We start from the raw sequence: 24,029 nt of genomic DNA on the forward strand, positions 1-24,029 counted from the left end.
TGTAGAGTATGTTGTTTATTTTTATTATTCCTGTAGTATGAAGGCAGATTCGGCGGTCCTTTCGCTGTGTTTTAGACTGGAGCTCCACGAGTCAGTGTTTCAGTCTGTGGTGAGGTCAGCTGACTTGTGGTTAAAGTCCTCATGAGCAAGAACGAAGCACATGATCTTAAGAGCACACATGCGTCTTGATGAAGCTTAAATGTGTCAGAATCATGTGAGAAATGTGGAGTTGTAGTAAAGACCATCTAAACAGAGACCAAGACCACGTTTACTGTCCGATAACTAAATGTCTCAAATTAAATCATTAAATACAGTTAGAATAATAATAAGACACAATAAATATATATATATAGAGAGAGAAAGAGAGAGAGAGCTGTTACTGCTTACAACAAAATGAATCTTTGCACTAAAGAGGTACTACATTTACAACTATTACAACTACATAAATATTGCTGAGATTAATTGTTTAGAAAATACAATTTTGAATATATAAATGTCATGGAAAAATGAAATTATGCTTTTAAGTAAAATCGTCAGTAGGCTGGGTGGCAAAATCAGCTTTGAATCATTTATTAAACTGATTCACTTAAAGCTGATTCAGTGTGTGTGTGTGTGTGTACATATGTCCATATGTAAATTTGTGTGTGTTAATTTTTATTTGAAACATTACAAAAACATCAGAGTAAGTCTGTAATGCATTACAGTAATGAGAATGCAAAAAGAAAATGTGTTGACTTATTAAACTAATTTAATTAATTTATTTTGCAGATTTTATTCGACCAAGCACAACGATCAATCAAATCACAACTGCAGGCTTTCATTCGAGAGTGAGTATCGTAACATTACGTAGTTTTCTCAATTTACACGATTCTGATCACTTCGTAAATTAATGCAAAAAATCATGCTACCAATTTAATGCTAATATGTATTTTAAAATATGCATTAAATGTTAAGTGTTGTGTGGCCAATATATTGCGTGGTTTTTTTCTTTTTTTTCTTTACGATAGTACAGAATATAATTTTAACTCGGACGCCTGTAGCACAACGACACTATATGTCGAGGTTAGGGGTATGCCGGTATCAAATTTTCCTGTTGAGATTAATTGCTCATGCTTTTATCACGGTATACAGTGTTATTGAAATTTAGTTTAACAAAAGTGGTCATAATCCAGTATAACAGGTTAAATAACTTTTTTTCTTATAACAAAAATAACTGAATATTTAAATACAATAAAGCAATACAGAAAAAAAAAAGTTTTGCACCGATTAAAGTGCAAAAGAACTACCGTATTTTTCGGACTATAAGTCGCACCCGAGTATAAGTCGAATCAGTCCAAAAATACGTCATGATGAGGAAAAAAAACATATAAGTCTCACCGGACTATAAGTTGCATTTATTTAGAACCAAGAGAAAAAATTACCGTCTCCAGCCACGAGAGGGCGCTCTATGCGGCTGTAGATGGTAATGTTTTCTCTTGATTCATTTGTCTTAGCTCATTTCTCTTGGTTCATGTCAAATTAATTTTGATAAATAAGTCGCACCTGACTATAAGTCGCAGGACCAGCCAAACTATGAAAAAAAGTGCGACATAGTCCGGAAAATACGGTATAAAGAACCATAGGTATCACTTTACAATAAGACCTCGTTAGTTAACCATTAACATTCACAATGAGCAATAGCTACATTTGCTACAGAAGTTATTAATCTTTGTTAAAAAAATACAAGTCATGTTAGTTCATTAAATTACACAGTTGCAACTAAATATTGTTATTAAATATTGGAATACCTAAGATGAATGAATGTTCAGAAGAATTTTTAATTGGCAGTTTGTTAACTAATGAAGCCCTAATGTAAAGAAAGAATGACCAATAAAGAATCAAAACACTTTCAAACAATATCTAGGGCATGTTTTAAACCAAATAAAATAAATAGCCTATTAAGTCTAAATATTTAAGTGTTTGGCGCTGTGATGAACATCATAGTGAATACACAAACCTGAATTGCTATTTAAATCTATTTAAATATGTTTTAGAAAGTAGAGCAGCTGCTTTATTCATGGGGTTTCCAGGGTAAGGTTGCATTTTCTGCAGTTTAGCGCCATCTGCTGTCAGAGAGAGAATGTGTTTCAATCAGCGTGTCTCTCAGGTGTTCCTCCATGTGCTTCTCATGTGTTCTTGTTTACATCAGAGCAGCACACATTTTGACCAGATGATGGGAATAGTATTCTTAAAATGCTTCCCAAATTCTTAATAATTTGTAATATGTAATTATTCACGGTGTTTAGAAGTGGCCACGATAACAATATCATGCATATTTATTACCGTGATATATTTTATTAACAAATACTGCACGTCTCGTTAGGGCACTGCTCACAATGCAATCGGCACAGACAACATGCAAGTTTCAGAACCAAAACAAGTTACACTTTATATGTCATTTTATCATCAGTTTGTGATTACAGCCCCTTAGCTTTTACAGCCGCCCAACCGAGTTTTATCTGTTTATCAGTAGACTCCATACACAAAGCCATTTGTCTCGTCTCAGCTGAAGCCAAGAGTTTATAATGGCACGGTTTCAGCGAGCGTCGAGTGCACATTTAAGGAATGGTATTGCTGTGCGCAGGGACCTTCGGAAATTCAAAGAAGCGAAGAAACAGTTCGACAAAGTGAGCGAGGAGAAAGAAGCAGCCCTGTCCAAAAATGCCCAGGCGCCTCGAAACAAACAGCACGAGGTGGAGGAGGCCAGCACCACCCTCAACGCCACGCGCAAGTGTTTCCGCCACATCGTCCTGGACTATGTCCTGCAGGTGAGAGCGGCGACTCGGGGTCAACCTCCGCACGCAGACACAGTTTGTATTAGATCTCTGTCGGTACATCACAGTCACAGGACGCATGCTGGTGCTATAGGTTCACTGGAATTAATACTGTGTTGAAGGTTGTTTGCAAGAGAAAGAAGGGATGTTTTGAAAGAGAAAGAATCTGAAGCTTGTCACACAATGCTTGTGTCCTCTCAGTGCACTTCCTGTGTTCTGCAGTGACCGCACACGCTCAGTTTACACCAGTCCTCTTTGTGAGGTCAGACTGTAATTCAAACGACTTGAACGTTATCGCCGTAGGTTGACCTTTCTCTCACAGTGATGTGTAACAGCTCTGCTAAATCTCTGCAGTGAGTCGGTGTGTGTGTGTGTGTGTGTGTGTGTGTGTGTGTGTGTGTGTTGCGCCCCCTGGTGGCTCAAAGAAAGGACTGCTTATGGTTTAGGAGTTCAGGAAGCAGATGTGATAGTTTGCCAGTGCTCACTTTTAGATTGCCTGTCTTTAATTTTTTTGTTATGGCATTTGCATTATTTTTCATTATTTCACTGTAGTCAGAAAAACATTGTTGTTTAGAATATGTGTAGGAAGAAACCAAATGTGTAAAACTGACTAAACGTACTAAAGATATATCCCATGTGCACTTATAGATATTGCATGATATAATTTGTCTTTGTTGTTGCTGACGAAGCAAAGTAAAAATGGAAGAGAACAAATAATAATTTCCAGATGAACTCTCATATTCCCCTTTTTGGAAAGTCCCCAAATTAACGGTGACCTCGTGGATTTATTGTTTCGTTTTTTTAAACTTGATGTCAGTAAAAAGTACCTGTTCTTTGAAGTAGGGAATTTATGTATGTATCTATTTATTAATTTATTTTTATTTTTCAGATTAATGTGCTGCAGTCCAAGAGACGATCAGAAATCCTCAAATCGGTAAATATTTGTATTAATTATCTCCAGTTAAGGCTTAAAGGGTTAGTTCACCCAAAAATTTAAATTGTCATTAATCACTCACCCTCATATCGTTCCAAACCCGTAAGATCATGTATTTTTTTTTTGATGAAATCCGAGAGCTCTCTGACCCTCCCATAGACAGCAATGCAACTGAAATGTTCCCAGACCCAGAAACGTACAGTAGCAAGAAAGTTGTTAAAACCATCCATGTGACATCAGTAGTTCAACCGCAGTTTTATAAAGCTACGAGAATACTCTTTGTGCGCAGAGAAAACAGAAATACAATTATTCAACAATTCTTCCTCTACAAATCATATATTTATCGAGAGTACCACGATGGTTGCGCAAAGCTTTCCTCTGGATGTAAACAACGCAACAACGTAAAATTATATTTTGTGTTCCAAAGATGAACGAAGGGTTTGGAACAACATTGAGGGTGAGTAATCAATGACAGAATTGCCATTTTTGGGTGAAGTATCTCTTTAAGATGTATTGGGTCATGTTGGAGTTGTGTTGTTAAAGGTGTAGTGTGTTGTACAGATGCTGTCCTTCATGTACGCCCACCTGACCTTCTTCCATCAAGGCTATGATCTGTTCAGTGAACTACAACCCCTCATGAAACAACTGACCGGACAGGTACATCATATCTATCTCTCTGTCTATCTGTTAGTCTGTCACACAATCTGTCTGTTTATCTGTGTTGTACAGATGATCTGTCTGTGTATCATATGTTCAGTCTGTCTTTGTCTGTCCGTCATGTCATTTCTGTCTCTACCTTAAAGTGAAAGCTTGTTTTCTGCGCCGAACGTTTTCATTTCCCCCGCAGACATCTGATGGGCACGTGAAACCTTGTTTGATGAATGTGATGGGATTCTCGAGTCGTGTGATTGGCCGCTGCTTACACGGGCCTCGCACTGGAAACAGGAAGTTGAATTGAGTGTTTAAAGGGTTTTCCCTGTCTGGGAGGTAAATAGAGTGCGTTTGAGATGGCTTCGTTCAGTATGGACGTGAAACATACGGCACAGGGTCATCAGGATTTGTTTTCTGCCGTCGTTATGAAGCTGGATAGAGTGGAGCGATTATGTCGAGAGATCTGGAGGAGCTGCTCGCAGGTCTGGATACTGCTTATGATACCTCTGTTTACATTTCAGCTTGGTCCGATCAGATATGAAGAACTAGTAATATTAAAATTAAAATAAATAGCATTGTAAAGTAGTTCATACTTTTCCTAAATGTATAAGACTTTCTGACTCTGACGCTGTACTGAAAAAGCTTGTCCAAAAATAAAACAAATAGCAGTTTTATAGATATAACGCCACTTTTAGTCCCAATAGTGAAGCTCCTGGTTGACTCATGCTCACAGGTTTGGTCAGCTGGTCAAGTCTTTGTCAAGCTCTTCTAGTGAATGGAAACTTGAGGTTGTAACTGCGACAGGGAAAAACATTTCCCATCTGATATTATCAGCCATGCATCTGCCCGCCTCTTTCCTGGCGGATCCAAACAAAGCATTCGACCAAATATCTTTTATGTGATGTGTTTCCATGCATGATACGAGGCGATGGACGCTGGCTCGCTGTATCTGAACCAATAAAGTTCACAGAGAGTCTATTACAGTTCCTTTCCTCAACTTCCCCTGTAGAAAAGAAACACAAGAGGTGTTCTCTAAGGCAAGTTTCACTTGTACTATTGGTTACGCGTCGGGTCAATGATTTGAACAAACCCATAGCCTTTACAAAAATTTGACAAAAAAGATTTGGCAGATACTAAATTGTCAGCAAGCCTCTCCATTTACTCACAATGTCGTTCCTGTGGCTCAAGTGGTAGAGCATTGTTTAGCAAGCGCAAGGTTGGGGGTTCGAATCCCAGGGAACACATGTTAGGAGACAATTGTTAGCCTGAATTCAATGTAAGTCGCTTTGGATAAAAGCGTCTGCCAAATGCATACATTTATTTAATTTTAATTTCATTTAAATTTATGTCTGCCTGATAAAATACAGCTCATCTCAACTATAAAAATGTAAATGGAGTTGCAAATGGACATATGGATATTCATCATCAACTTTGCTGTCTTGACCTTTGTTTGATGAAGCATGATCTGAAGAGCTTGTTGAATAGAAAGAGTGTATATATTGAAATACATTGTTTCAGTAGTTCGTTTACTGGATAATGGTAACATCCACTGATATATTAATGTTAAAGACCTAAACCTGGTAATAATCCACTTGGTAATAATCCAATCCAATTTAAAGTTGGATTGAAGTCCTTCAGTGTAGTAGAATATTCCCATAAATAAGCTTGGATTTGGTGATCAGAGAGGTTTTGAGGTGCTCTTGAATTTGTTTAGCAGTGTGTAGTATTGGTGAAGCAGTGTATTATGGTCTGTCTTCATCTTGAGATATGGGAAAATAATGAGGCAAGAGTGGTTTTCCACTCTTTTATTTTCCAGACATAAGAAAGCAGACCATCTTCCCATCACATGATTGGTGTTTAAAGTGTTTTTTCACTGGCAGCCATGCTTTTAATTCCAGTTTTATAAAGTTCAGTACAGTTTTTTTTGTTTGTTCTTTTTTTTAATATAAGCACCTTGTTCATAGGTCGACCGAAATGGCTCTGAGATTTCTTGTCCTGTCTTCGTGCATTCAAACCATTCCTCATGTCTGTCTTTCAGCTGGATCAGCTGGTGGTCGACTCCGCAAAAGAGCGGAAAGATATGGAGATGAAACACTCGACTATTCAGCAGAAGGTACAAGAGCTCCTCCAAACATGAATTACCCACGAACCCCTAGTCATCGCACACTATACAGGGCCAGAAAATATTTGTTGTTTAGAGCGACAAATGAGTTTTCACTGCGGATGAGGCTTTGCAACACACCAAGCTACAAAATCATGTTGTTGATGCTTTTTGAAACCGAATATCCTTCCCTGCTCTCCTCTCTTTGGGTTTGACCTTTTGAAACAATCTGAAGGACACAAAATAGAGTTGCTGTTATTACAGTAGAGTAGTTCATCTTTCGATATTAAAGCTAAGCATTATCCTTACATATGACGTGCAAGTGTGTTTTATCTAGTTGATGCCAGTTCTGCTTAAATGTGATTATTCATAGCACAAATGTGCAAATTAGCCCTAAAGATATTTATGAAATCAGGAATTTCAATCAGATTTGGTTCAGCATCCAATTCAACAAAAACTGAGCCCAATTGGAATTCTACATGGCACATTTTTCTGCAATATCGAGAATTTAGCAATCTGCCCCGTTCAAAAAAAGTTGCAGTGTTGATTTCGAATCTAGTTTAGTTTTTTTGAACACTGAACAGTTAACCAATAGAAAGCAGCTTGGTTTTGAAGTGACCTCTGTGTAGGGGTGTGTTATATTTATCGGCTACGATTGTGTCGTAATTGTTGTTTTAACAACGTGCAAGCTGCCAGTATGCAAAAAACAACCAAAAACTAAAACCTGTCTTGGAATTCAGAAAGCATTCACTGTGTGATAAAGCTTATTAGAATGCAGTTAAAATCCCCAGATACTGTAATTCAAGTTATGAAAGTTAAAAAATACCCTTTTTATGTTTGTTTTCGTCTTTCGGCACGTGTAGTTAAAAAGAACATTTTGAGCATCTCAGAGCAGCACCATCATGCTTCATTCCTAATGAATCTGTTAAAAGTCCCATGACATGAGAATGTCACTTTCTGAGGTTTTTTAACATTACTATGTGTTCCCCTAGCCTGTCTTGAGAAAACGAGAGCTCATGACGTCATAAGTGGAAAGGTTACCTCCCCTTTCCCTGCCCAAACATTTACATTTAATTCAGTCGCAGTGTCAGCACAGGCGTTACAAACAGACTTTTATGATATGGATTCGACGGCACTGGCACAAACAGTGAGTAACAGTGTCCATTAATGCCTGATCTGTGATCAGTGATTTCTGATGGGTAGCTAATCATTCAAGTTCACACAGACTTTCTAAATCGTTTAATACTGTTTATGCATCAGTGAATCAAGCCAGTGACTAAACGATCAACTTCTCTTAGTAGCATGAAACAAATCTGTTATTTAAATTGTGATTTAATTACAGAGAGCGATCAAAGAATGCTCCCTCTTTTTTCGGAGCTGTCAATCACACATCGTGCGTATATCTGCACACTTGTCCAAACTGCCGTTATAATCAATGACGCTGTTATGCGGCACAGCGGAGCTCTTACTGTATTCATGTGGATATTGGGTTTGCTGTTAGTTGTGGTGAAAGCATTTTGTGAGAGAAAACACATTGCAATGACGAGATCACTGCATTCACACGATAAACAGACTCTGTCTACTCAATGCTCATCACTACAGCCTTTCATGTGATGGGAAAAGATCGAAAAAATAATTATATAATCAACACTTCCACGATTCGGGAATGAATTTGAGAGGGGTTCCACATGTAATATGCATTTCAAATGCAAAGATCAGCCAATCATAACAGTCTCATAACAGCAGACACGCCCCTTCAAACAGAGCATTCAAGCCAGAGGATTAAAATCAGGATATAAAAATGCCTTTTATTGCAAAATTTTAAATGTAAATATCATACACCTCGGGAAACATAAAAAATACATTTAAAAAATGAACATTTCAAAAAAGAAAATAATCCACATCATGGGACCTTTAATGAATTTAACAAATCACTTGAGTCAGTGATTTAATGATCCATTGACAGTCACTTGCTTTATTTCTAAATGAATTGGTCTTTATGAATTAATTGTTTGAGTGAATCATTCAATGACTCACTGATTAAGGAATGGATTTGCTGCCACCTACTGGCTGTATTTTTGTATTTACGTGCTACAGGCGTCCCGAGCTCAAATCCGACTCCAGGGGGTTTCCCAATCGCGCCCCCTTATCTCTCTCCCACTTTGCTTACTGTGAGCTCTGATCTGTCCTATCATAATAAAGGTTAAAATGCTCAAAAATAAATCGTAAAAAAAGATTAATACTGTAAAAATCCAAGAATATATAATTATCCATCAACATCGCAATCTGTTTTTTTCTGACTGTTCATACGAGGCTGTGCTGCAGGTGAGTCTGTCTCTTCTGGCTGTCCGTCTGAACACTGACTGAATCACCATGACACAGATGCATGCATTAATAACCTTCATTAGGCATGCACTTTTATGTCAGTATGTAGTCAAAGCAAATGGTTGTAATTTGACTATAAAAACATGGAAGAAGTTTGTTAATCACTATTGTATATTTCAATAATTAAATTCTCAAAGCAGAAGCGCACCGTCTAAATGTTTAATGCTCTGCTGGGATTGGTGGATCCAACACATGAGCCACAGTTAATGAATTCATTCATCAACCGCACACAAACACACACACACACACACACACACACATGCACACATGCTAGAGCTTTCCTCAAGGGGAGGAGCCAGCAGTAGATACCAAGGCTAATACTAGACTCAGTCTGCATATACATGGATGTACATAAACAGATATAGTGCGTAGAGTGATGGTGGATGACCCTGACGGGACAGTCACTGTAATGTTAGGAAGTTAAATGCAGCGTCACCGCTGACACACACACACACACACACACACACCACTCTGTTCGGCATGAAGATCTTCAGCAGGTTTCACTATGTGTGGTATCTGGTGAGTCAGTCATGTTCTTCATAGTTCATGTTCTCGGTTTCTTTTGACTGTATGCAGTTATGAGCACGAATGTGTCTTGTTCGTGAGACATCATGTCTAAATACTGACATGTTTTGCATTTAGATGTCTGGTCATTGTCTCTTGTAATGGGTTGATCGGTTTGCTGAGTCTGATGTGGTTTGTTTTTATGTAGCGTTATTTCATCAAAAAAAAAAAATTGTTCTATACATAAGTACAGGTTTGCATTTGAATTGATCAAATTCTATGGCTGGTAACACTGTTTAAATTTTATTTTTGAAGAATAATTTCAGTTTAATAACTCCAAGAATGTCAGGTAATTTTTATAATTTTACTTGCAAAAGTTGTAGTGATGCTAGAATTAGTTTTTTAGAATTAGATCTTAGAATTAGTAAAATTCTACTTAAGAATTTTTGAAGAATTTCAGCCTTTTAATGAGACTTGTTTCATTGCACAACTGAAAATATGTTCATAAAACAAGACAAAAAAAAAAAAAAAAACATTATTCAAAACTTTATTGAAGTATTTATAGTATTCTGTGTTTATAATCTAAAGGAAAGAGGTTTCTCTGTGCTTTAAAAACAGCTGTAGCCCCAGTCTTTGGTGCTAGCACCCTCAATATATTAAGCAGCCTGGCTCATGTATCAGATCAGGTTACAGAGAAGCGGAAACCAAATCTGTTTTTTAATAACAGTTGGTTCTGTCGTGTTGCTCGCCTTACTGTAAATGTACAAACTAAGGGTCATACTGAAGTCGTGGTCAGTAGTTCACGTTGAGGTGATTTATTTTTTAACTGGATCCGAAAAAAGTGAAAAATAACCCAGTTCTTTTTGTGTTCACACTGTTACTGATTCAGATCTAATTTCAGCCCACTTCAGGTCTCAGTCCAGTTTCCATTCACACTGCAGATTTTTGTAACTATGAGTGTAAATATTATTATTATTAATTCCTAATATGTCTTTTGCTGTTATTTTATGTATTTAAACAAAAATAATACAATGTAAATAATGCAATAGTTACATATTTCTGCAACATTAAATAAGGCTGTCCACATAAACACTCTGAAATATGACCTTTTGGAGTTTCTATGTGTTTTATAATAACATTTTTGGTAACACTTTAAAATATGGTCCAATTTGTTAACTAATTTGCATAGTGAATGCATTAGGTATCATTAATTTACAGTGAACAGAATATGTTTACAGCAGTTGTCAATCTAAATGCATGTTAATTTATAAATATGCTATTTTAAATTGCATTTGTTCATAAAATAACACTTTTAGAATTTAGAAATGAACACAAATCCTAGATTAATAAAGCTTGTGAAGGTAAACCTTGGTGTAACTATTTATTATCAAGTACTTTTAAACTATTATTTATGTATGTGTGTGCAGTCAAAACAATTAAGAGAAATTAACTGCATCAAAAATAAAAGTTTTTGTTTACATAATGTGTGTGTGTGTGTGTGTGTGTAATTATAAAAAAAAATAATTTCAAAAATTAAATATTTTCGGAAATATGTGTGTGCATTTATTTATATATGTAATTTAGAGTTCACACACATTAAATTAACAAACTTTTATTTTGGATGCGACTAATCATGATTAATCCTTTGACAGCAGATTTATTTATAACAAGCAAATATTTTTCTTGTGGGTTCTGTTCTGCACTGTACATCGGAGATGTGATGTAAGATCTGTTAGTAGTGCGGTCTAGAGCAGATCTGACTGGATTCCCGCAGCAGGACGGGCCGTAAACTAACCTCCTCTACTAGTATGACACTCTTATCTGTCTTCAGCTGCTTGAGGATTCACAGACAGAAACGCAGGATCCAGTGACACTCTAGTGTTACTGTAGCTCTTCTAGTCTGAGCTCAGCCAGGCTTGACTTAACTAGTCTGAGCTCAGCCGAGCTCACATAACATCTACGGGAAGACGGGATCTTAGATTGTTCAGGAGGTGAACAAGAACCATATCTTCAACTACTGTTATGTTATGCCCACTGCATAGTGGTTTCTTTAGTGTAATTGATTCTCATTTTTATGAAACGATATCCGAAGAATAGATTAGTCTAGCCTGTTTTCAGTTAATCACAGTAAGCTTTATGCTTTGTAACTTTTGTTATGAAACGCATTCTCAGATTTCAAATTCTGTCCATTTTATTACAATATTCAAACAATTGCTGTTTTGGCACGACAGGTTGCTTTAGCACCTCAGCTTATGCTTTAATGACAGATTCGGCATGAAATAAAACAAGAATAAACATAGGAAGGCGTGTTAAAAATCTAATGGAATCGTTCGATCTGTGTTTCAACAATGGAATAACGTCAGTATAACAGCTTGTAAACCATAGCTATGTTTACATCAGTTTAAATACGCTTTTTAAAGTATCGCATCAGATATGAGTGACGCAAATGACAAATTTTGAACAAAAATTCTTAATTCCCACCAAAAAAAAGTTTTTACACTTGCTTGAGGTGGTTTTTGACTTATACAAGGAAGGGTTAATGCAAATAATCGAAGATTGAAATGCATTTGCTGACGAAATTATTTGATGCGCATTAAAAGTCATGTGATTTTGCGTAATGGGACGGCAAGACCTGTATAACCAGCAAAACTTTGGCTTTTTGTGGGATCAGACAAAATGTGTTTATGAGTGATTATACAGCACGTGTATTGAATGTTGGTATAATAATTACTGTATTAAGCTCAGTTCAACACTGTTGTCGTACTCAGGACTTCTCGAATGACGACACCAAGCTGGAGTACAATGTGGATGCAGAGAATGGGATCGTCATGGAGGGATATCTGTTCAAGAGGGCCAGCAATGCCTTCAAAACCTGGAACAGGTCTAGGACAAGACTTCAAATCATACTGTGTCCGCTTACGTAGACGATGACTAAATGGTTATTGTTGCTAACTGCGTTTTCTTCACAGGCGGTGGTTCTCAATTCAGAATAATCAGCTAGTGTACCAAAAGAAATTTAAGGTAAATATATAAGAACCACCAATGGTAATTTCTATCTCCAGCTGTGTGTTTAGCACTAATTTTGTAATTTTTATTCAGGATAACCCTACGGTTGTGGTGGAGGACTTGAGGTTATGCACCGTCAAACACTGCGAGGACATCGAGCGCAGATTCTGCTTCGAAGTGGTTTCTCCAACAAAGTGAGTTCTGATGCCCATATCAGATAGGATTCGTTTTTGCAAGGAGCACAAGTCATGTACACTACTTGAACACAATCATTTAAATGTGCTATTTTTTTCTGTTAATTTAAAATTATATCGTAATTTCTGTTCTGCAGTTCTCTATAATTGTAATGTCCGATATTGTGGAAAACGTCGGTCATGTATACAATACAAATCGTGTGTTAATGTAAACGATACATTTTTTACAAACGTTGCATCTAGTGTTTTTGTGTAACTAATGTATTTGTAACCCAAACTTAAATTAAAATCGTTTTCAGTAATTGTGATAAAGCTGACCTAAAACAGTTCAAATAAATGATAAATAATTATTGGTGACGCTTTATTTTAAGGTGTCCTTGTTACACGTTACATGCATTTACTATTGCAGTAACAATAAATTATGCATAATTACATGCAAGTAACCCTAAAACAAACCCTAATCCTAACCCTAACCATATAGTAAGTTAATATTACTCAGCACTGGAATATATAATTAGTGTAACAAGGACATCTTTTAAGCATAGCATGCATAAAATGTCATAGCTTAGGCCAAAAATGAATGAATGAATGATAGATACCCAGCTGTTTTGTTTTTTTTTGTTGTTGTTTAGTGATAGTTGTTCATGAGCCCTTGTTTGTCCCTGAGCAGTTAAACTGCATGCTATTCTTCGGAAACATCCTTTAGATCCCACAAACTCTTTGGTTTTCCAGCAATATTGTGTATTTGAACCCTTTCCAACAATGACTGCATGATTTTGAGATCCATCTTTTCACACTGAGGGCGACTGAGGGACTCATATTCAACTATTACCGGAGGTTCAAACACTCACTGATGCTCCAGAAGGAAACACCATGCATTAAGAGCCGGGTGGGGAGTGAAAACTTTTGAACCGAATGGAGATGTGTACATTTTTCTTATCTTGTCCTAAACAACATGTTTTTTTCTCGTTTAATACTGCCCTTCAAAGGCTACAGAACATAGTTACATGTTTCCCAGAGGACAAAATAAGTTAAATTTACCCTGATCTTCAAATTCAAAAAGTTTAATGCATGGTTTTTCCATCTGCTAAATCGCTTTTCCTCCATCTCCCAGTTTAGGTCTAAAAAAATTGATTTATGCATATTTAACTGGAAAACAAGACAAAATACTGATAAATACGATGATTATTTTAAAGTGCGTGCGTCATACTATACATATGATGGATGGTGTTTCTGTTAAAGGAGCTGTATGATGCAAGCAGACTCTGAAAAACTCAGACAAGCCTGGATCAAAGCCGTCCAAAACAGCATCGCCACAGCCTTCAGAGACAGAGCAGAGGACGCAGAGGTAGCGCAGCTTCTCTCTCATTGGCTAGTTCGTGCCGCGCTGCAGGCGCCTTGCTAACAGTGCGATGTGTTTGTCAGAAGATGGATGGGAAGTCGTCCACGTCGCCGGTCAGCCTGGACGCGGCCGGCGAGGTGAAGGAGAGGAGTCTGAAGGGCGAGAGCGCGCTGCAGAGGGTCATGGCCATCGGCGGGAACAGCGTCTGCTGTGACTGTGGTCAGCCGGAGCCGTGCTGGGCCAGCATCAACCTGGGCATCACGCTCTGCATCCAGTGCTCGGGCATACACAGGTGTGTGTGTGTGTGTGTGTGTGTGTGTGTGTGTGTGTGTGACAGAGGATACCAGACAGTGTGTCGTGTGCTTTATTAACAATACTGGGGTTTGTTTGTTTGTCAGGAGTCTCGGCGTTCATTTCTCGAAGGTCAGGTCTCTGACGCTGGACACGTGGGAGCCTGAGCTGCTCAAGGTGAGTCGTGATGAACATACGGACGGACAGATGGCTGTTGAGCAAACAGACATCTGTCCAGATGCTGCCACGCTTCGGAGAACATCGGCAGCTCTTTCATCTGCTAATCATCTCCTACGTGCTGCGGATCGTGTAGCAAGTTTAGTTTTTCTGTTCAGACGTCTTCTTTTTAAGAAACAGATTTGATTAAGAAACAGAATCCTCTTTCCAAAGTGGTCCAGCTTTCGAATAATAACAATAATAATAAAAAAACTTCTTCAGTTCCTGTATGTGAATTAATAATGCATTTAATTTTTGTATAGCTGATGTGTGAGCTGGGAAATGGTGTCATCAATCAGATCTACGAGGCTCGGCGGGAAGAATTAGGAGCCAGGAAACCACAACCAGGAGATCCCAGGTACTGCACAGGAATTATTTATTTCTTAAATATGTATTTTAATATGTAATTGGAAATGAATGGTTTTGTTAAATAAGAATGCATCGAATTGATTAATATTGATAGTAAAGTCATTTATGATGTTTAAACAAGATAATAAATGTTTCTTGAGCAGCAAATCAGAATATCACAATGATTTCTGAAGGATCATGTGACACTGAAGACTGGAAATACAGCTTTGATCACAAAAATAAATTACATTTTAAAACATATTCAAATAGAAAACAGTTATATTGAATAGTAAAAATATTTTACTGCTTTTGCTGTATTTTGGATCAAACAAATGCAGGATTGGTGAGCAGTAGTGATGGCGGTGGTTCGAATTTTAGTCTGTTGCATAAGGCTCGCATGATTCATTGAGACGTGATGCTGGTTTCAGAGATGCACCGTTTAGGAAATTAAACATGGAACAAGAAAACCCCAGATGACTTTCTACCATCACTAATGAAAAACTAGATGCACGTTGAGGAGTGAAAGCTGATCATTTGTGTCTCCTCAGGCAAGAGGTGGAGGCCTACATCAAAGCCAAGTACGTGGAGCGCAGGTTTGTGCGGAGACGCCTCGAAGACGAGATCAGACAGAAGGTTTTATCTCTGAGTCAACAGCACAAACGTCTCAGCGGCTGCTCTGCCAGAGCACCGTCAGCGTCTGCTTCCTCAGGTGAGAGGGTGTCACGTCTGCTCCTTCCTGCCGCCTGCGTTTAACCTCTGCTTGAGGCCCTCCGTCAGCATCCGACTGATGTGTTGGCATCAGCTCGACGGATGTTTGAACTGGTCTGACTCTGTGTTTCTGCTCCTCTCTGTGTCTGTGTGTGCCATCCTAACGCTGCTCTGGGCTTTTGTGTTGCTGAAGTGAACCACGAGTCTCTCTTCTGTGTAGATGAGCTTGATTCGCTCTTCTCCTACTTTAACTCCTCCGCCAGACCCTGCTGTCGTAAGTACAGCTGTGTGTGTGTGTGTGTGTGTGTGTGTGTGTCTCCCACTCAGCAGAACTCACAGTGTCACAGCTGCATCACTCATCATTTCACCAGTTTGCATCTGAATCGAGTTGAATCCAGGGTTATTATAGCAGGCTTGAACTAAACTAAAAAAGCTCAACTAAACTCAACTCAAAAAATAGTCAAATGGAAAGTTGTTACTTGTTAACTGAAATAAATAAAAGCTTGTCAACAAGGCAACATTCCCATGTTTTACTAAGATTAAATGAAAATAAAATTAATAAAAATTCCATGGACATTTAATAACAACAAAACAAAAATGATGATAAATTAATACAAATGTAAAAAAAAAAAACGAAACCAAAAATGTATTTAACATAAGTAATGAAAGCAGAAAATGACACAATCTAAATAATTTTGTCAGTATCAAAATATAATTTTTGACTAACAATTTTTGTTTGGCTTTAGGGGTTTTATTAATACTAATTTTAGCATTTTTTTAATCTGTGGGCTTTTTGTAGTTTTTGTTTTGATGTTTTGTGTAGTATTCAGCTTTTTGTTTTGTTTGTTTTTTATTTGTTACATTTTTGTTTTATTGTTTTGTTTATTTTTGGGTGGAGGGTTTTTTTCTCATGTTAATTAATAATAATTTTTAATAATTCTAATAATTTTCTCTTATTAGCTTTTTTGTTTGGTTTGTTTTTTTATTTTAATTTTTATATATATATTTTCTTGGTATGATTTTCGGCTTTGATTTGCTTTTTGTTTTGTCAACTTACAGCAACTAATACAAAGTAATTTATATTTATTTTAAAATAATACGTGCTTTACTTTTAAATGATATATGGCTCTGGTTTTGTATGATTCACCAGTGCATGTCAAATTTAAATGCATCACATTACAGAAGTATTAAGGATTATGAATGTTATTTTATTTTGTCCTTATCTTAAACACAGAAAACCCTTTAAAAAATTTTTATAAAAAATTTACATAAGCTAAAAATTTAACGAAGTTAGACAAAAGAATATATTATCATGAATCATATTATACATATTATAATAACTCCAAGGCTTCTAGCTGTTTTTGAAGGAGTTATGGTTGATGTGCCTAACTTGATTGAGAAATTGTGATGGAACGATGAGTTTGCTGGAATCACAAGCAGTTCTGTCTTAGCAAGGTTGAGTTGAAAGTGATGGTCCATCATCCAGGAAGAAATGTCTGTTAGACAAGCTGAGATGCGAGCAGCTACCGTCTGATCATCAGCATGGAATGAGAGGTAGAGTTGAGTGTCATCAGCATAGCAGTGGTATGGAAAGCAATGTTTGACAGAACCTAATGATGCCACGTAGACAGAAGAGAAGAGGTCCAAGAACTGAGCCCTGAGGCACCCCAGTAGCTAGATGTTGCGACTTGGACACTTCACCACTCCAGGATACTTTGAAGGACCTATCTGATAGGTAAGACTTAAACCATTGAAGTGTTGTTCCTGAGATGCCTTTCGCCAGTAGCATTGATAGGAGGATCTGGTGGTTAACCGTGTCAAAAGCAGTGGACAGATCAAGCAGGATAAGTACTGAAGATTTGGATTCTGCTCTTGCCAGTCTTAGAGCTTCAACAACTGAGAGCAAGGCCGTCTCAGTTGAATGTCCACTTCTGAAGCCAGATTGGTTGCTGTCAAGGAGATTGTTGTGTGTGAGAAATGTAGAGACTTGTTTGAACACAGCTCATTCAAGTGTTTTTGCAATGAAAGGAAGAAGGGAAACTGGTCTGTAGTTCTCTAAAAGAGATGGGTTGAGGGTGGATTTCTTAAGTAGTGGAGTTATACGAGCCTGTCTAAATGATGAGGGAAAAACACCAGTGTGGAGGGAAGTGTTGATGATGTGAGTGAGTGCAGGTACAACTGCAGGAGAAATGGCTTGAAGGAGATGAGATGGAATAGGATCAAGCGGGCAAGTAGTAGGAGGATTAGAAAGGATGATTTTTGAGACTTCTGCCTCAGAGAGTGAAGAGAAGGATGTAAATGAGTGTAAGTTTGCTGGTGATATGAGCTTGACTGATTGTGGTGTGGAAAATTGTGCACTAATTGTGCACTTGCAAAGTCGTCCGCTATTAGAGATGAAGCAGGATGAGGACAAAAGAGCGAGGAAAATTTTTTAAAAAGCATGCGAGAGTTAGATGAATTGTTAATTTTGTTATGGTAGTATGTCATTTTAGCAGAGGAGACATTAGCAGAAAAGGAAGTTTTTATATTAAACCGTAATCTCTTAAAGTTGTTAAACTTACCATCACAGGTTTCAGATTTCAAGTATTGATTACACTAAAATTTAACTAATTTCACGTCCTGATTGCTAACTCAAGTTCATGTTCACATCAAATTTAGTTTTAAATTGAATTAAAATGATGAAGTTTGCTCAGTGGACACCCTGCTGGCTTTCATCATCTCTCCGTCACTCAGCATCCCATCATGCATTTCTATCGTCTGCTCCTTTGGACGTTTTTGTGCATTTCCATTAATGATCCAACGACTCAGTGAGAGGTCAGTGTGGTGTCCCTCAGCACCAGCAGAGCAGAAACTGATGCTGACTCTGACTGTGTGTTGTGCTTCAGATGGCCCAGAGCTGCACATCTCCGAGCCTCAGGAGGAGGGCTGTGGGAGAGGTGTGGGGGTGTCCTCCGAGCCTCAAGAGGGGGCGTCCTGCACGCCGTCACCGGGCCTGCAGCTGTACTGGGCCTCTTTCTGCCGCAGTCTGCCGGACATGGCCGAAGCTCTTGCTCATGGAGCAGGAGTCAACTGGACCCACGCTGACGAGCAGAACAGGACGCCGCTCATAATGGCTGTGCACGGGGTGAGCACACACACACACACACACACACTTTTTGGTTGGTTGTTTTGTTAATTTTGGGGGTTTTTTTGTTTAGTTTTTTTTTCATGTTTAGTTTTTTTGAGTTTAGTTTTTTTTTATTTTTCATGTTTTTTTTATTTGTTTTTTATGTTTGGTGTTTTTAGATTTTTCAGTTTTTGTGTGTTTTTTTTTTATTTTATTTAATTTTTTTGTATTTGTTTGGGTGGGTTTTGTGTTTTGTTTTAATTGTGTTTTGTGTAGTACTTTGCTTTTTGTTTTGGTGTTTTGTTTTATATTTGTTTTGTTTGATCTTTTTATTTAATTTTTGCTGTGTGTGTTTTATGTTTCTTGTTTTTGTTGGTGTTTTTTGTTTAAATTTGGTGTTTTGTGTAGTACTTGGCTTTTTGTTTTCTTTGGTTCCGGGTTTTTTTTTTTTTTTTTTGTCAAGTTTAGCTTTTTGTTTTATTTTTTGAGGGTTTGTTTTTTTTATTTTACATGATTTGTTTTGTGTAGTATTTAGCTTTTTTTGTTTGGTTTTTATTTTAGTTTGTTAGCTTTGGTTTTGGCTTCATTTCATTTGTTGCTTTGTTTTGCTTTCAGTTTGTTAACAACAACTAATTGTACACAAAAAGTTATTTTATTCATAAAATTTTGAGTGCTTCTCTTTCAAATAAGAAATGGTCCTGGTGGTTTTATCGTATGATTCATCAGTTCATGCAAAAATGTAAATATGTTACAAAAGTATAATGTATTATGACTGCTGTCTTGAAAGTGTGTGATGGTTTATCCCCTGTGTGTGTGTGTGTTTCAGGGGTCTCTGGTCACGTGTGAGTTCCTGCTCCAGAATTCAGCCAGTGTCAACCAGCAGGACAGTCTGGGCAGAGCACCTCTCCATCACGCCACTATCCTGGGCCACACGGGGTCAGTCCTGCTCAGCACACAGCTCTTCTCTAGAGATTAGTGTCTTTCTGAACCGTTGTTTGAATGTTGTTTTCTCTGCTGCAGGCAAGTGTGTTTATTTCTAAAACGGGGAGCCAATCAGAACGCAGCGGATGTGGAGAATCAGACGCCGCTTTCAATCGCCGTCCAGGCAGCTAACGCTGATATTGTCACGCTGTGAGTTTCCATCGCCGTTAGCCGTGTCGAGACATTTGTGTCCGACAGAAAACATGAAGTGTGTAATGTGGTCTTGGTTTGTGTTTCTACAGGCTTCGGCTGGCCAAGATGAACGAGGAGATGCGTGATTCAGAAGGTCTGTACAGTCAGTCAGGTCAATATAACTCTAACAGCCCGACTGAAATGCAGTATCGGAAATGTATGGAAGAGTTCATAACCTTACAGCTCAGAGACTCATAACATACGGCAAAATCGCCACACACTGTAGTGAACGCACAAGTATGTTTAGAAATATTACTTTAATGAAGACGTAGTTCGTCTGTACAATTCAGGATTAGTTCTGCATTAGGCAACACTGTATTTGACATGATATAGATAATATATCAGTAATGGTTATTAATGCATGTTTTGGTAACAATAGCAGTTAAAAAAGGCATCTATATTGAAAATCAATTTCTTTCCTTTAAAAAAATAATTTCATGTTATTAAAATCATATATATATATATATATATATAATATCTAAATATTTTTTTAAGAATGCATTTTAACTTGTGTAAAAAATGTAATTTATTATTTTTTAATTATATTTAAATGTTATTGTCTGTAAAATTGTATTTTATGTAGGTTTTATTTTGTGGAATAGCTGAAATATTATAAGTAATCCGATTATTTATGCATATTTCAAGGGAAATGTGACAGTCAGAGTGTTGTATTTTTTATAATTTAATTTGGCGTCAATGAATGTGCCGAATCATTAGCTAGAGTTGTGTGACTGTCTCGGGACACAGAGGGGCGCAGTAGAGCTGGACTTCACTGCTGCTCCTTCTGAAGACTTTCCTTGTGTCCCTCCTCCATCTTCACTCATCTTTCAAACGAAACCTTACAATTCAACACTTCTCTGCTGCAACCTATTTACAGAGCACAGTCTATAAGCACAGTCTCAGGTTTATTATCATGCAAATAAAAAAACATGAAGGTGTTTACAAGGTCGTAAGTGATGGAGTTATAATACGAAGGTTGTCTACTGTTTTAGATATTTGTGAGCTGCTGCTTTTTCCTCTGTCACTGTTGATCTCTCACGTAACTCAAATCTTTGCTTCTTTTTTTTTCCATCACTTGACAGTATTTCATGCTGAATATCAATGTTAATAGTCAATAAACGTACTTCATATGCATCGTTTGGTGCCATGTGCTTTTCTCCTCTTCTTTTCCTCCTCCTGTGATCTCCTGCTGAGTTTCTGCTCTGAAGTAGCACAGGTATGCGCTCATCTCTCTGTGTCTCTGTCTGTGCGGGGTTTGATTATAGTGCTGATGCAGGTCTGCCTCCTTCATAATCGAGTGCTTTTCTCTCTGCAGGAGATGAGACGTACCAGGACATCTTCCAAGACTTCTCGCAGATGGCATCAAACGACCCTGACAAGCTCAACCGCTACTGAGCAGGTTCACACCACAACAACCTCCTTCTGAACTGCAATTTGGGATTGTTTTTTTTTTTATTGCTAGGTTTTGTCTTAATTGACGATTTTTTTAATGAAATCAATGTCATTGACACTTGCATTTTTATTGTAATTGTAGATTTAATTGATGAATCCATTGGCTGTATCTATACGGATTATCAGATGAATGTGTGTTATGTAATGTTTGAGCCGTAGGGCTTCATTTATGAGACGTGCTGAATGAATTTGTGTTCGTAAATGCAGTTGGTTTTTACAAACAGATTGGTTCTGCTCGTGTTTAGCAAATGAGGTGTTTTTAGCTAAATAGCACGTTTTGGTAAACTGCAATGGTGTCTGGTTGTAGAGCGAGGTTACATAATATCAATTATGAAAACTATTCTTTCATTAAGTCGTGTACTTGTTCATTTTTGAAAGAGAAAATCTTGTGAAAACTGGATTTAGCATGAATGCCCCACTTTCTTTATATGTCCAAACAGTATAGAAATGAAACCATGGTGTAAGGGGTGTAAATTGTGTATATTCTGTACATATGTCATCTTGGGCTGGGACATTGTTTTTTTTTTTTTTGTGGTACTTCAAATGTTGTAATAAGCTTGATTTGTTTTTGATGTGTTTTATTTTTTGCCCCTGTATTCATTCTGTAATCATCTCTGTATGATCCATGCAGTTTTTACGATTTTATCCACTGCCAATATCTGACTGAAAATATATTATAAATTGTTTTCGCTATAATTTGTTTTTATAATGCCATCTTATTCGTGAGCTAAAAATGCTAACATATATATGTATATATATACATTAATATTTTTTAATCCAGTAGTCTAACCCGTCTGGTTTCTACTTTCCACTGTAAGATTGTAAGAAGTCGTCTCCCATGCTGGGGTTGCCATGTCTGTAATAGGCTCATCTTGCGGCAGAGGCTGATGTTGTGAAAACACTGGCTCTCTCTAAAACACGGCAGGCGTTCAGTCGCCCGTGACGGGATGATCTCATGCCCCTGCCAGCTGTGCACTGACTCACCTTTTCATATCATGCACTTTTATAAACTCAGAACATTGCCCTTCACACTGCTTCAGGAGATTTATTTATAAACCTTGTAAAATAAGAAGGCTAACGTTTATGGTTATTGCTAAGCTTAAAGCCAAAGTGAAGGGTGAGCATATAAAACAAATCGAGCGCTGTGAAATGGTTTTAAAAGTGAATGACTCGACTGTAAACTATTTTAAATAATGTTATGTCATCATTTCCAAGTGGCGACTGGGCAGATGATAAACTAATTTCATTTAATTCAAGCTAGCGTCCTCCAGGCATCTATCCTTGCTCTGCGGTGGAGAGGAAATCTGCGGTTAGCTTCCCGCAGAGAGACAAAGAGCCACTGCTTGAGTCCTGCTCCCCTCCATAAATAAATACATTTGCACAAAAACAAAGAAGGCAAGCTCCATTAATGTTAGTATCCAACCCTCATCCTGACAAGCGGTCCTCAAAAGAGTTCCACCATAGTTAACTCTTATTTTAAATCTTTCCATACTTGTAAAAAAAAGCTAAAGCTAATGCTAATGCTTCAATTCTGAACACAAGAAGCCAAACTCTGTCATAGCCTACTTAACATTAACATCAAGTGGAAACTGTAGGAGACCACCACATTTGTTCTACCACTCTGCTTAATGATTTCTTTGCCTAATGAACCGAAGTCTTCTCTCTTCTTTCCAGAAGTTGACCGTTCAAGATTGACTCATGAGTTCACTTCCAAAAAATCACTAGCATGCAAGCGTGGAGAATCTAAACAGGCTTTGTGGCATTGTTCCTTTGACTGTAATGATGGATGAAAGCGAACTGTCAGCAACATACTTTCATGCCGCAATCGTCCACCTAATGGCTGAAAAATTGTGGATGTTTGTTGCCCTATTTCATCCATTTAGCCAACTGACTCGCATTGTTTTTCTATTACTCTATTCTCACTTCCCAGAATAGGGAGGGCCCCTGTAGTCGCTCTCTTCTGTGGAGACACTTTTAAGAGCAGAGTCCCAAGGGTCTCATCAACTACACCTCAGAGCCTGGCCAGCAAATGGCTGGAAAATCTACTGAATCCGTGACAGTGAATCTGGCTTGCAGCTGTGCTCAAAGAGAGGACTCGGACAGGTTAGCCAAGACCCTGACCAACACAAGAACCCTCTGTTGTGGAGGTTAATTCAATCAACATACGGCCCGTGAGTCTACCGGTGTCCAAAGTTTCTTGGCACTGTCTGCTCTGGAAGTGTTTATTTAATTTGAGAAACACTGGACATGGAGACCCAATGAAACGCATTGCGAAAGCAACTGGAAGCTCTTCTGTGGTCACTGCTAAGTCAAACCCTAAACTATTTTTCAGTCACCACAACAAACAATAAATTGTATAGGTCCTTGTAGTGTTCAACACTTCCTTATCCTGTTCTATAACTGAAAATAAAAATAATAAGAATTATATATATACACACACACATACACACGAAGGACTGAAGACAGACTGTCCCTTAACAGAGGCTTATCAGCTAGGTTCATCTCTTATATAAACTCAATTCCTTTGGCATAGTTCATGGGATGTGGGCACTGTAGACATGCAATCATGGTAACAAACAGTTTACTGTCAAACAAGTCCTTATCAAGATGGTTTGAAATAAATGACTTCAGCTGTGGTTGAAATGAAAGAGCTGTGGAGACTCTCAGAGTCAAGGTATAAGAAATTAATAAGAATAAATGCATCTACAGAACAATAATAAAAAAAGACTTTCTTAAGTATCAAACTTGGCATTTTCCATTGTCTGTTAATCTCACATGATTGTTGTTAAAGCCGGGCCTTTCAAA

The 24,029-nt window shown here is 37.7% G+C and overlaps 1 protein-coding gene across 3 annotated transcripts in view; it reads left to right on the forward strand.

The window, feature by feature from the left end:
* LOC113039775 (arf-GAP with coiled-coil, ANK repeat and PH domain-containing protein 2) overlaps positions 1–21,921 on the forward strand; it is a 34,101-nt gene extending 12,180 nt beyond the window's left edge. Inside the window, exons 5-23 of one of the 3 annotated variants that reach the window (XM_026197865.1) lie at positions 769–827; positions 2,624–2,807; positions 3,703–3,747; positions 4,309–4,404; positions 6,437–6,511; positions 12,157–12,269; positions 12,358–12,409; positions 12,488–12,588; positions 13,831–13,936; positions 14,014–14,222; positions 14,329–14,398; positions 14,701–14,795; positions 15,334–15,494; positions 15,687–15,767; positions 18,379–18,617; positions 19,426–19,535; positions 19,620–19,730; positions 19,823–19,866; positions 21,088–21,921. In XM_026197865.1, the coding sequence (XP_026053650.1) occupies positions 769–827; positions 2,624–2,807; positions 3,703–3,747; positions 4,309–4,404; positions 6,437–6,511; positions 12,157–12,269; positions 12,358–12,409; positions 12,488–12,588; positions 13,831–13,936; positions 14,014–14,222; positions 14,329–14,398; positions 14,701–14,795; positions 15,334–15,494; positions 15,687–15,767; positions 18,379–18,617; positions 19,426–19,535; positions 19,620–19,730; positions 19,823–19,866; positions 21,088–21,167 (2,031 nt within the window). In that variant the 3' untranslated portion in view covers positions 21,168–21,921. Of the gene's footprint in view, positions 1–768; positions 828–2,623; positions 2,808–3,702; positions 3,748–4,308; positions 4,405–6,436; positions 6,512–12,156; positions 12,270–12,357; positions 12,410–12,487; positions 12,589–13,830; positions 13,937–14,013; positions 14,223–14,328; positions 14,399–14,700; positions 14,796–15,333; positions 15,495–15,686; positions 15,768–18,378; positions 18,618–19,425; positions 19,536–19,619; positions 19,731–19,822; positions 20,101–21,087 lie in introns of those variants that run through there. The other 2 variants (XM_026197864.1, XM_026197866.1) reach the window with 2 other exon arrangements.
* Positions 21,922–24,029: the final 2,108 nt, after the last annotated feature.

The sequence above is a fragment of the Carassius auratus genome, chromosome 22, assembly GCF_003368295.1.
Source record: "Carassius auratus strain Wakin chromosome 22, ASM336829v1, whole genome shotgun sequence".
NCBI lineage: Eukaryota > Metazoa > Chordata > Actinopteri > Cypriniformes > Cyprinidae > Carassius > Carassius auratus.